At 33.7% G+C, this 15,019-nt stretch overlaps 1 protein-coding gene across 3 annotated transcripts in view; it reads left to right on the top strand.

Moving 5' to 3' along the window:
- Positions 1-1,329: 1,329 nt before the first annotated feature.
- LOC146527587 (uncharacterized) overlaps positions 1,330-15,019 on the top strand; it is a 28,785-nt gene continuing 15,095 nt past the window's right edge. Inside the window, exons 1-2 of one of the 3 annotated variants that reach the window (XM_085204116.1) lie at positions 1,330-1,609; positions 13,536-13,706. In XM_085204116.1, the coding sequence (XP_085060242.1) occupies positions 13,659-13,706 (48 nt within the window). In that variant the 5' untranslated portion in view covers positions 1,330-1,609; positions 13,536-13,658. Of the gene's footprint in view, positions 1,610-4,508; positions 4,546-9,178; positions 9,234-13,535; positions 13,707-15,019 lie in introns of those variants that run through there. The other 2 variants (XM_085204115.1, XM_085204114.1) reach the window with 2 other exon arrangements.

Below are 15,019 nucleotides of genomic sequence, written 5' to 3'. Positions count from 1 at the left end.
AATGTGAAATAATTATTCATCTATTACTAATTATAAAAAAATATAAAAAAAATACAAAAATTAAAGTAATAATTTCCAAAGATTCTAATTACAGGCCGCATACCTTGAAAGTTATTTATAAATGTTTAATGACGTGCTTAAAGTTTATGAAGTTTAAACCACTGCAATTAGAGCATGAAAATTAAATTTTAAGAGCAAATTACGAATAAATTTAGCTTTTGAAAAATATGTAAGGGTATAGGAAATAGGTATGTATATGTTGCATTTATGAAAACTAAAATATTTTTGATTAACAGCTTATCCTAGATTATTAATTATTATTATTATTATTTTCGTTAATGTATTATGAAAAACTGCTATGTACGGGATACAGCATACCAATATACCGGGTAGGCAGAGGGAATCTTGGACCCTAGTGTTAACACACTCCGTTCCCCACTTTCCACCGGATTTTCGGAATTTAACGCCGTCCTTCGCCATGTGATTTAAATAATATGTAAATAATAGTAAAGAAAATTGAACAATAACATAAAGCAATCTGGCAGTCCAGCATTTTCCATGCTATACCTATTTAACGAGTATTTCAGCCGAGAAAATAAGTAAATATGTATGAGATAGTAGGTCATCGAATTCAGCGAGCTCATATTATATATTTTTTCTAGAACGGAAGGATAATTAAGAACCATAAGAATAAACCCATTGTCATACAAAAATGAGAGTGGCAGGATGTTCACGCAACGCTACTTTGTATAAATATGAGTCGTATTTTTAAGGCTTTAAGCTAACTATATCGAGAGCTGTTTTAAATCTTGACTCTATGAATTCATTTAATTAATGCAAATGCATAGGTAATATTTCTATATTATAATAGTAAATAACAAAAGTACTAGTAAATAAGATATGAATTATTATTCGATTAGATGTATTTAATATACTCTATCGCAATCATCAGTCTGAACTTCAGAATAAATAAGGCAACAAAGAAATCAATACTAACCACTCAAGGATAGGTAGAGACATTAGCAGTAAGATACTATACGGTCTTAGTAGAGACAATCATTGTACGTTACGTACGCATTGTTACGCTAGAAAATATTGTAGGTTAAGTATATAAACTTGAAGGTTGTATATACTAAACGGTGGCCTCAGCTACGGCGCTAACCTAAGTTAAAACGAACCAGAGAGGGTGTGCGTCCGTGGTATCACGTCGATAATAGATCCGCGAATAATAAATTTCATCGTAATCGAGAAAGTCTGATCAATCCGCTCTGAGGGCGGGCGGCGGGCGGAGGGCGGCGGCGAGGCGCGCGGAGGGCGGAGGGCAGGCGCGTGCGCGCGGCGACGGCGGCGGCCGGGCCGGCAGTGCGCGAGTCGCCGCCGCCTGCCGCGCGCCATGGCCGCGCCGCGCGACCGCTGAGCTGACCCTCGCCCTACGCCCACGTTACTAGGTCACGTACGGAGTCCCTCCATGTAGCGCGCCCAGGCCGCGACCGCGCGACCCGCGGACGTCGCCGCCGTGCCTCGCCGCGCCTCGTCGTGCTGCTGATCGACGGCTTCTGTGATCGTAATCACCGTGTGTTCCACTCTCGACTGCTCTCATGCTCTATTGGTTAGTTCAGATTTATATGTACTCTTGCAGTAAGCCGTCGCCGCTTCGTTAATTCATTGGAATAAATAAACGGCCCTTTTCCTTTTATAGCTAGCTGGTTCTTGACGACGACTCTGTAGATGTTGTTACATAATGGACGTTTAGGCGAGCCTTCGTATTTGCTCTCGCGTAGATCTTGTTCCAGTATAATATGTAAATTAATATTAGAATAAATTACAAGGCTTTTTTATTTAACTTTTTTCTTTTAGTGTAATTTATCATTTACATAGCTCTTTTTAAATAGTTTTATTATTCGACGTTGTTGTTAAAGGATATTCCAACCTTAAGTTTGACCTTTTGCTTGAGGTCACACGCGATTTAACGACTTTGAACATTTATTAAAAATTAGATATAACTGTATCAAGCTCCTAGATCTAATTAAAGTTTTAATAAATACTTAACATGTCAATATTAAAAATACATATTAAAATAGAATTTTATAACTTTTTAAAATAAAATAAAATATTTAAAGGATTAAATATTATAACATAAATGACACAAACAGTATTAACAATGAAACATTACCAAATATATTATCTCGGTGTAATTAACAAAAAAAAAATTCAGCTTCACGCTGTATCCTGCACATAACAGGGTGGGCAGAGGGAACCTAGTGTTAAGACACTCTGTTCCCCACTTTCTGCCGAATTCTGAAGGCATTGCGTGTTGAGTGGCAGATCTCAACTCTTTGCCTTCGATCTTTGCCTCGTCAATCGTCGTCGTCTAAAAATATTTTGCAAAGTAAAAAAAAAAACTTTTTACCGTACAACCTCTTTCGTGAGTTCTCCATTCAACGTGACACTGGCGAAGTGATTTTGTGCTCAACTGGCACGCTCGAAATGCCATAATAGAAAGAACAGAACAGAACAGAAAAAAAACTGAAAATACAACAGAAATTAAAAAGTACAATGCAATGAAAAGCAAAAAAAGAGCAACACAATGATGCAGTTGAAACCATCGAGCCACAACAAAAGGAGCTGAAAGTCTTAGAGTTTCCATTTCGGACATGCGCCCCGACCCTCCCTCGGGCGATATCTCCGATACATTTTTTGAATAAAATTTTACTTTTCATTTCTCAATATTATATACTTTAAAAAAATCTTAATTGTGGAAAGATTTTATTCGTTTTTATTTTAATTTAAAATTGTAATTGTTTAGTAAAAATATAAGGTTTGTATTGAAAAACAGTCGGGGTTACTTGTAATAGAGGCTATAAACCTTGCTTCCATTTAGATATATTACGTGAAGGAAACAAGCCTTAATAAATTGATAAAACAAATAATATCTATTTTAAACTGGAGAAAACCATAAACGATACGAGAATTGAGACATATTTAAATAAAACTAAATATATTCCGTCACAATTGCACTGTGATAACACATATTTATCATTAAACAATATATAAATAAACAAATACCATGTTAATACACCATTGTAATGTAAAAGTAAATTTTCCGCGTTACAAATATAAAATAAAGAAAGAAATGATAACGATAAAGTGCAATGACTCTTGATTCTTGAGCTGATGTTTAGAAACACGAGTTTGACAGCTGCATCTGCCAATGGAGGTCAAGTAATGCTGCAAGGATGCTAATTGACCTATTATTAAGGTAATGCATCCATATCTGGACGATATAATGTTTCGTATGTTATGATCGAATGGGATGCGTGTAGACTTGTAGAGCCAATGCCACAGCTAACTGCCTTCTGTTGTAGATTGTTATACATAAGCTTTATAATATATTGTTTTGAAATATTTAGCTAAATTTTTAGATCATATTTTAGTTTGAATAAGTTTTTATGGGTAGGCACAGGTTCCTTTTTATGCGACGCTTTTGTTGGAATATTGTGCTCTCTTAGTTTTGTGCACAAAGGTTCATAGGTTTAATTATTAACTAAGCATACCTATACTAGATATGAAAAGCAACAAATATTTGGAAGTCAACAAAAAATTCTTACACTAGACTGATTGAATTAAATTTTTTAGTACTCGACCAAGTCCATATGTAAGTCCATAGCTGTGTGAAGAAATGCTGTACCGCGTTTATTTCTTGATTGAAAGATGGATGAATCCTAACTAAATAAGAAATATATATTCTTTAGAAATAGTCCTCCGTATAGCTATAAAGTCTTATTTATTATGTTAATCGATGATTTAATCAATTTATATATAAAAGGAAATGTTTCTCCGCATTATTTATCTTGAATGTGATATACGCTACTCAGAGCAGCAATTTCAATGTAGAATTTTTCTTCTTTCATCTATAAATAACATTTTTTTAAATCATTCATAAGTAAATGTATATTTTTACTTTACAAAATCTTTATCGGCAATTTTGGATGTACCTACTATAATCAAATATTGGCTTTTAGCCTTTTATTGTCATCAAAGACAAAGAGTTTCTGAATCTTATATCTGTCGACATTTTGGTAAGTGCCAAAATCTAATGCAGTTCTTCTCTTACTACGCCTAAGTAATATAAATAAATGCAATACAAAGATTTCCTTTCCCAATTAAGCAGTTTTCAAATCAAGTTATAAGAAAAACTAATACAAAAAAAAACTTACGAGTAAATCCAGGGCATATCACTAGTAAAGTAAATAAATATATCTTGTACGCGTAATACGTGACTTCAATTATTAAATCCTGCTATTTACTGTCCCCTCTGCTATTATAAATTTAAACGTTATGGGCTTTAAATGTTGACAGATTAAAATTGTATTTAATTCAAACGATTTTGATTTGATTTAGAAGACACGTAATGTTTAGTACAAGACATCATACCGTAAGTAAAGTTAATTTAAGGTTTTTTTTTAATATAATCTATACAATTAAACGAAAATTTTATCGATCGCTTTACAGATGCTCATTTGAATGCAGACTTTTCTTAAGGCAGTAAGTACCTACCTAGATATCAAATAAGTATTGAAAACAATGAAGCTCATTTTTAGAGTTCCGTGCCTCGAAAAAAAAAACGGAAGTCTTATAGGTTTAAATTTATATATAAAATTTATAGACATTCCATAGGAAAAAATCATTACAAAGTTGTATTTGTAGTTGATTTCATACAAAATGAGGGAATATTGTTTTTAGGGTTATGTAGGGGAGAGCGGGGCCAAAAGTTCCGATTTTTTTTTAACCTCAAATATTGCTACGAATACTTGATTTTAGTATTTATACAATATAATCAAATTCAACTTACATATCTAGACTTGCAATTAAAACAGTAATTTGGGGTATTCTTTGTAAGACTTTTTTATTATGAATTTTTTTATGACTGAAGTCGGAAAGTAACAACTTACCCCGACTTGGGGCAAGTTGTTAACAGACCGGGGTAAATTGTTACCATATTTTTAAAGCTATTATTTGCAAAATAAAAAACAATAAATAATCGAACAAAGCTTGTTTATTTAAGGAATAATCAACAGTATCATAATGATTACCAGGCGCAAAAGCAAATCTTTTTTAACCGACTTCTGTAAGAAAAGGAGATTATCAATTCGACTGTTTCTTTTTTTATGTATCTTACTTCATAACTTTTGATTAGGTGAACCGATTTTGATGATTTTTTTTATTTGAAAGGTAGTGCTTCCCATGTGGGAACCAATTTTTTTTGGTCTATTTTTGACAATGGTATCTATGAGAAAATCACATAAGTATTAAATTTGTATTGGTACGTGTGCGACAAAATGACGAATAACTCAATATCACGCCAACCGATTCTAATGATTCTTTTCTTATTTGAAAGGATACACTTCAAGGATAGTTTGATGAAAGTTTGGTTAGGTTCCGATTATAAAATCCGGTCAAAATTGAAAAAAATTGTTTTTATTTTGGTAAATGTTCATTATACTGGAATAGTTACAAGGGAAAACTTTGTTAAAATTATTATCAGAAGTAAGATTCCCCATCGTTGCATTTCTTTTCAACCAACCTCAAAAAAGAAGTTTTCATTTTCAACCGACTTCAAAAAAGGGAGACGTTCCCAATTCGCCCGAATATTTTTTATGTATTTTCTTGTTAATATACCAAAATGAAACCAAATTCCACAAAAATAATACCTAATTGAGTCAAGTTTTTCATATCACAACAGATACCACTCGTTAACAACCACTACCACCACAACCAACACTCGTTTAAGAAGGATTCTTTTAAGGTTACTTATCACTTAAAATCGTAAAAAGAATTAATATTGAACAAAAAAAATACCGAACCGAAACTAAAAAGTAAAAGATAATTTTACATAAAATAAAACTTATTTTGATTTTGTTAAACCAAAATAATAAACAAAGATTTTATAACTTTAGCTTTTCGCGCTCAATATGTATATGGTAATTCTTTGGTAACAGTTTTTACCTTCTTCCTGCAATCTTTGAAAACTACATCCGCTGCTTTTTGCATCAACACATATGACACATAACCTCGAGTTGATTTTCGAGCATAAGTCCGCATGTTACTAAATTACAATATTTTTTAGTATGAAAAATTTCAATATTTACATCCCATTATTGGTACAAATGAATTGGCGAAAGTTTTTCCGAGGTCACAACATGCCCCAAAAAAAGGGAACATCTAGCCCCAAAAACACATGTTGAAAACAAATTAAATATAAATAAGACATAGAAAACATAAATAATTTACAAATAGTGTTCCGAAATAGTAGGTAATATAATGTAAAAAAAACACTAACATACTCGAGGCTAATCGTTAAAATTTGTGAGATAGACCAAAAATATGAAATGCGAAAATATTTACAATCGTGCACCAACGACACCCGTGTGCTATTTCATTGGTTTCGGGTGCCACTTAATTGTTCAATATGGTGGCCATGGGTGCGCTATCACATTGCATTTCACTATATGTTTACTAAATATTCCTATCACTTTTCTCCGCAAAATTATTTTCATCGGAACAACTTACCTCGGTGACTTTTAGCCCCGCTCTCCCCTACTTAAAAAAAGGAACCTTATATATAAGGTCACTTAGTTGTACGTTTGTCTTCTGTCTGCCTGTCAAGACTATTTTTCCCAAATGGAGATGTTATTATTATTAAATAAAAATCACAAAATTAAATTTGACAACTTTTATATACCACGCCCCTTTCACTTACAATCATGAAATTGGTGCCGGTTGACCGGTGGTTAAATGAAAAGTGCTTGTGTGAAAGTGCAGCTTCACGCTGTATCCCGCACACAACAGGGTAGGCAGAGGGAACCTAGTGTTAAGACACTAAGTTCCCCACTTCCTGCCGAATGCCCAGAAGAAGTATCTTAAATATATTTCGAAAACGTTATTTCAGAATCCAATAACAATCCAACACATTACATTAATAATTCAAGATAGAATAGTTCACTTAAAGGAACATATCAAAACAACTTATTGAATTCTTGGCACACAGATAGAGTACGTGAGAGTGCAGATTTACGTAAATACTACGATATATTGATATATATTATATTTGAATAAAATTTTATTAATTTTCCTACATTAAAAAGGGCTTTCTAAATTTTTTTTTACTTCGTATTTCAATTTTATTATAATCTTAAGTCGGCTGATTACATTTATTTACTCGTACATAGACAACCCATTAAATCCATTTAGACTTTAGACAGATGTGACTGATGAGACAACTATGTGTATCATGTTTTGGAACGAAGTTCCTTGGAAGGGATAGGGATTTCGCTGCGTGACCGAACTGAAAAAAATGTGATAGTAAAACCGTAAGAAAAATGCGTGGAATAAAACCGTTAAATGAGAAGTGCGCAGGCGCGACAGTCGCATACACAGACGACTAGTGTATAATACCTTTCTCTTTCTCCCTCTTTCTTTTTTTAGTTGATAATTTGAATTACGATGTTTTTTATTTTAAGTAATTTATTATTTCCTAAAATACTGAATTTCCTAAATACTTTCTTGTACTTAAACAAACACTAATCAGCAAAATTTAAGAGAAAAATCAAGAAAACCTACATAAAATTGAGCACGACTTTTTTTGCAATTTGCGTCGATTCTACATTAGCCGAACGAACTTCGTTCCTACCTGGTGTCCCACGACACCACACCATTTTTTATTATATTTATAATAATTATATAGACCGCCAAATGATTCTGGGCCTTTTTATAAAGTCGGGAGTTCGGAATTTTCTGCAGACATTTCCAGGATCATGGGGTAGTCCCTGGATTGCGTAACAGAAAAAACGGAACCTGTAAAGATTTCTGATTACTTTCCTGTTAATTTGTCTGTACGTCTATCCGTCAAGAGAACCCTGCTATGTGCTATGTGCGACTCACACTTGTCCGGTTTTTAAATATTTATTTTAGATACTATATTTTTTTTCAATATTTATGTAAAATAATATTTTGAGTGGGCGGATATAGTATTGTTTATTTATCTGTAATGGCTCAAATTGAAAAGTTATCTTTTCAGACAAGATGATACCTACATAGAGCTCAGAAAACTCCGAATAACTATGAAGAATGCATTCGTAATTTTGTGGATTAAGAGTTTTTACTAAATATTTTCACTATATTTTCATACTTAAAACTAAGCTACGTAAAAGATGAATCATGATTATTACTTGAAGTTAAACATGAGATAAACGTAGTATCTGTAGAAATATATATACATAGTAAGTAACTAAATACACAAACAACATTAGTTTTAATATTATATAGAAAAGCAGTCAGAAGCTAACTTATTAAACGATTCATTAACATTTATCTATCTCATTTCAATTTTTATTATTTTGTAAAAAAAAAATATTAAACTCTAGCTTAGTTGTAAATATACGAGACAAGTACACGTAACAAGGCCGCCGTCATTATCCTCTCGGGTGCCTCTGCTAGAGTCCACTTATCTCAATTATCTAAAGGTGCTTAAGCCCCAAAATTCCCTCATGATTCTTAAATTTACGACACGAGAAGAGATTTTAAGCGTTTTCTTATCTCTTATCAGACGATGATAGGAGATGGTGTGCGCCTGTCGTTAGTCAGGCAAATTAAATGGCCTGTGCTAATTTGTATAGTTAGTTAGTTAGTTTTGTATAGTGTTCAGTGAATAGTGAACGCCTGGTCTGGACGTGAAGCGTGGGCATCGAGGAATCAATGACCATATAAAAGTGACGCGAAATGCCTCATGAAGCTGTGATTAGTTAGTCAAGGTTAGTATCGATATATACACTACAATGCTTATCTTCTTCGATTTACTAAATAGGCCGTCGTTGTGCAGCGGCACAAGGGTGTGTCTGTAACGCGACGATTGCGGGTTCGATCCCCACTCGCGGAAGTGAAATATTTATTTACGATTATATTTCTATTTCTTCGCTCTGGTGTCAAAAGGCGGCGTTAAGTCCTGCCACTCAAAACGTAATGCCTCCAGAATTCGGCAGGAAGTGGGGAACGGAGTGTCTTAACACTATGTTCCCTCTGCTTACCCTGCTATGTGCGGGATACAGCATAAAGCTGATTTTGATTTTTTTCTACTAAATAGTGCTGCACTATTTCTCATTCATTTCATATCTATTTTCAGAATACAAATGACATCCGTAGATGAATTTGTCATTTCATCCGCATGGCTTATCAAGGTATTTTTATATATTTAAAACTGTTGAGACATTAAAAACGTGCATTTTATAAAAACATCTTTATATTAAACGTAACGGTGATGTTGAATTCATCTGTATATTGGGTTCAATATCTAATGTGGATTACCTTGGAACGTTTGGCACATGGCATATCCCGTATAAAAAACGTCATTAAATTTGAAGAAATTGAAAACTATTATGAAATTATAAATAGGCTCTTTTCATTTATCTGAATTGCAAGCATCAAAACAAAATTAAAAATATATCGAAAATATATATAATGTTTTCAAACCTTAGCAGCAGTATTCAATATTGCTGACAAAGAGCTTTATTCACTTTCTCGTTCCATAGAAGTTGTCGATTGATTGCTTCCGACCACTCGGCCGTATTGACTGCATAATGCATATTACTTTTCCGAAACATTTCTACGCTCGTAAAAATCAGTGTTCATAAGTGTGTTAAATCCATTATATTATTATTATTATAATCAATATTTTGGGTTCAGTATAAGATTTTCAAATTGTAATTTAAAATAATTCTTACTAGCTTTCCGCTCGTTTTAGCTGCGTAGTTTATAATTTTCCCAAGACATACTCACGTAAAAAGAAGCCTTATTTATCCAATAAGAAAAAAGAAGCCAGATTTTCCAAACTTCCTTCATCATCATCATCATCAACAGCCATCTTTTGTCCACTGCTGGACATAGGCCTTCCTCAACTCTCGCCACCACACTCGATCCTCAGCTCTTCGGACCCATCCGCTTCCCGCCAACCTCTTTATGTCCTCGTCCAAACTTCCTTACTCTCTGAAAATAACCTTCGTAAAACTTCGTTTGGGTTTTGCACTCGTTGGCTATGTCAGACACCTAACAGACTCAATATTTTTATTATCACTTGTCAAAGTGCGTTTAAAAGATAACAGAGGCTTAAAGCCCTTTGCTATTATTTGTAGTAAGACCGTAACAATTTCTACATGTGCACTAAGAAAATCAACGTCAACTGTCTACGTCTGTTTTTCTTATCTCTAGATTACTATTATTACAAACAGACCTCAAAGTCAATAATATTTTGATTAGCATAAATATAAAATAATATTTGCTTCCTAAATCTATGAAGACATTTAAAGAAATCCATTTTAGACTTTCCAATATTCAAATAGGACGAAAATTTGCTAACAGTATCACTGTTATATTGAGGCCAGTCGTGGCGCAGGAGAACAAAGACTGTAAGCGCGACAGGTTGTGGATTCGAGGGCGAGGCAAAACGCGGCGTTGAACTCTGCCACTCAACTCAATGCCTCCAGAATTTGGCTTATGGCGGAATGGGGAACGGACTGTCTTAACAGGAGATTCCCTCTGCGTGCCCCGCTGCGTGAAAAAAAATCCATGCAGATATTTAAACAGCAATTTTAGACTTTCTAACATTCAAATAGGATGAAAAGCCAACACATCAGCCATATCACAGTTCTGTTATTATTGATATTAAAGATTATTTTTATTTCCATTCACTTTCTAACCAATAGTATAGGAAAGCGTCCGTCCGTGGCGAGCAGTCGCGCGTCGATTGATAGTTTCCGAGCACTCGCGCTAAGTTCTATCTGTATCTGCTCTGAAACGCGTAGAGCCACTCGTAAACATAGGATTTACTGCATAAATAAACTATGTAGTAATAAAACGTGGTATTCACTCAGTTTGCAAACATCGTTGAGTGGTATAATGCGTAAATTAGACTTTGGTTGGAATGTAATGAAGTTATATCGATTGTTTTTTTTCAGCTTCACGCTGTAATCCACATAGGAGAGTAGGCAGAGGGTACCTAGTGTTGAGATACTCCGTTCCCCATTTTTTCAATTCTGGAGGCATTGTGTGGTGGTGGCGGAACAGTTTACAGTCACACTTTGTGCCCCTGCGCCATGACTGGCCTCTATATTGATTGTTATTTGAATTATTTTTTCACTTTGACAATATGATTTCGGATGGGTTTTTGAGTGTCCATATAACTAGCTATAACATACTTCTTTAATAACACTTTAACACTAGGTTCCCTCTGTCTACCCTGCTATGTGCGGGATACAGCGTGAAGCTGATTAAACAAACCTAACGAAATTTGTTATTATATATTTCTTCAGATGTTGCACAAATGGTATCTGAATCCGATAAAATATGGCGCCGTCATAGTCCAATTTTAAATCACTTAAAGGCAAAAAAGATATTTAACTGAGTTACTTTATTCTAGCTCGATATAATGGACTTATAAATTGAATTATAACCTTGTACCATAACAACGCAGTGTTTTTAATTTTTTTTTAACTAAAACATTAACAGTTAGTTAGAAACGAGAATTTAATAATTGGACGTTCTACATACGAACTTTTCTTATTAAAAATACTGCTCGAATGTATTGTCTTTTTTGAAAATAATAATAATAGTTTAGAAATAGTAATTTGACATACTTACATGAATTTGAATATATTTTCAATTTATATACCTATAATTACACACTTCAGTCGGTCGGTCCGTACCCTTGTTTCTTATTTCTCATCAACTAGGAATTAACTAAGCTAAATGATTATATTTCTTTACATTATACAGAAATACAAAATACCAGAAAAATTACACCATGTATAAAATATCAAAAATTGATATGAAATATTAATTAAAATATCAACTAACTTTTACATATTTAAACTAAGTATAAGCACTTTTTTCTGAACTGACCACACGAAAGTATCGCCGATTCACATTCTACCACTAGTTCTAGTTTACCACGACCATGTGTTCACCAGTTATAAGTCATCTTGTGGAACAGCTAATGTGCTAATATGGCACGCTCTTATGCATTTTAATATACCCGTCGCGTCAATCGTTTAAGGTATTTTAGTTGAGTGCCTGTCGTGTTTAACGAGAAAGCTAGATTGTCTCTTTTGCATTATTTATTTAAGTGGCTTATTACGTACTATGATTTGGTTCAATAGTTCTCGAACGTTCCTATAATAGGTGTCCATACATTTTAATGGATTGAACATGATATGGAAATTATGTAATTTACCTGCAATTTAACTAATCATTTTATATTTGAGTTATATTGGTCTAATTATTTCGTTTATTATGTAAATTGGGGGGCAATTGATACTACTGTTCTTGTATCTTATGTATACATATAAATAGAATTGAAATGTCTATCTGTAATTTTAAAATAACCGTGATTTTTTAAGTGCATTTACATGATAGTACAACAGTAAAAAATATTTTATATATATTTGTTTGTCCGGGCTAATATCCGGAACAGCTGACCCGATTTTCATGGGATTTTCAATGAACGATAAAGGGGGATTTGGAGCAACATATGGAGCATATATAAAAATATTCCGGGAGTTCGACGGGATTGGGAGTTTCGTGGGGAAAACCCGCCATGCGCGCTAGGTATGCGCGAGATAGATGTGAAAAAAAACTAAACCATTATCTATTTTTTCTGAGCTAACGGTACCCAACTCCGTTAAATTAACCAGATTTTGGACACAGAACTACTATGATATATCATATAGAAAATGATTACAATATTATTTTCTATATGATATATTTAATATAGTTATATAATTTTTTTTTATTCAATTTGTGATTATTGAAAAGATAAATCTGACTCTCCATATCTCTACACAGTGCAGGTCTTCCTTATGAATTGTTGTACTTGCGTTAGACTATATCCTTAGACTTTGATCGATTGATTATGCTGATAGTTCGAAGCCAATGGAATGGTTTAATTGATAATGAAGTGACAAATGATGGATCCTTTGAATATTTCGTGATTTATTGCCATTTATTTATATTTCACAATATATGTATGTATTTCTAGTATTTTTTTTAATAGAATTTATACTAAGATTCGATAGTAAGCAAAAATTTGATTTAAAAGCAAGTTTTCACTATTGTATTTTGGCAAACTTCTTAAATAAATTTAATGTCATGTTTATTTCATTTCAATCAGTTCATAAATGAAAAGTGAAGTCAAAAATTGAAACGAAAATATTGCTATAAAAAACGTATTTTCTTAAACTGTCTTTAGTTTTCAATGTTTGGATATTGTCCTTAAAATGATGTTTTTAGATTAAAAGAAATTATTATATAGTACAAGCGGGTGAAGCCGCAAGTGGGTCGCTAGTTACTAATATAATATACACCATTTCTATGTAGCTGTATTGTATTTAAGCATATACAGTTACAATAATCTGTCATTAACAGTTATAAATATAATTATAGCAGCTATATATTATGTACAAACTATTACTAATATTTAAATTTTGCAGGTGTCGGGGGCGCAGCGCGGGCGCGAGCGGCATGCGGCCCCTGCGGCAGACGCCCATGGAGGTCGGCTAGCGGCGCGCGCGCAGCCCCCGCGCCCGCTCCCCCCGCCCCGCCCCCTCGACAACATGGAACTCGGGGACGTGCCGCGGCACAGACCCGTGGCCTTCGATAAGGTAATCTATTTTTTTTTTTTAAATTTTATAAATGTCCATTTATTTGCACATGCGCGAAATTATGAAGTGACTTATGTTCAACTGGCAGTTTCGAAACGTCATAATTGAAGAGCTTAAGTTGTCTAACCATGTGAATCTTTTTTTACTATAAAAAAATACTTATTATGGCCATAGCTTGTAGCATTGCATTTTTCCTGAATAAAAGAATAATTAATTCAAAATTTAACGTCAATATATGGGGGGCATTTAATAGTACAATCTATGGTGGGCATTTAATAGTACAATAGATGTATATGCATATTACATTACGTACCTAATACTATGTAGGTATGTAATATTTTTATGGTATAGTGTTACAATCATCGATATCTCTGACTAATTGAATTCATCATAATTGCGTCATGCTTTAGTAAAGTAAGATCGATTCTAAGATTACATATCCGTTTTAATATTGATTGATTCAATTATAATAGAATTTTAGATTCAATTAGATTTTATATTTTTTAAACAATTGACGATTACACGTGGCGCGATTAGAATAACCATTAAGATAATTTTTATGTGCTTAAATTTGACTTAAAATTAATGAATTTTGAAAGTTTTTTTTAGCAAATCATTCCTAGCTGGGAAGCCAGGGAGAACGCCAAACGGTGGTCTCTACATCATCTCTTTTGTCTCGTACGCTGTCATCAATCTTACATGCCCCCCAAAGGGTCCTCATACTTGTCACATGACCTTTCTTCTATAACATTAATACTGTGTTATCGAAGGTCAACCGAAGTCTCCCCTCGCCTATCTTATCACTTACTCTTGGTCTGTAAATATGTATGCCATTGTTCTTCTTCTTTCGACGTGCCCAAACCACCTGAGGACGTCCTTCTCCATTCTCACTATTACATGCTGCCTAGATTCGTCAGCTAAACTGACTCCGCTTACCCGAAGGGATCACATCTCCACAGCATTCATCCTTCTTTCATTCTTCTTCAGTAATGCTCATGTTTTTGCTACTCACCTTTGCTAACTAAACTTTTAATTTTGTGTTTCTTATATGTATGTGCAATAAAGAATATATATATGTTTTGCTGGGATATATGTAATAGCGTTTGTACCACGGTGTACTAACATTTCTCCGTCTCATCAATGCAGCTAAGCCATGGTTTTAAATTATGCTACCGAATGCAAATATACCACTTGTACTAATCTTTCCATTCTCGCTGCATTCCGTTCTTTTTCTCGCTTCTCTCAAATAAAACTAAGAAACTTAACTTTTTATCTTAAAACTGGTTCAGTAGATGACCAGACGGTAATGTACA

The sequence above is a fragment of the Heliconius melpomene genome, chromosome 20 (genome assembly GCF_056956725.1).
Source record: "Heliconius melpomene rosina isolate 202511_hmr_F chromosome 20, ASM5695672v1, whole genome shotgun sequence".
NCBI lineage: Eukaryota > Metazoa > Arthropoda > Insecta > Lepidoptera > Nymphalidae > Heliconius > Heliconius melpomene.
This window is presented reverse-complemented; position numbering and strand designations above follow the sequence as displayed.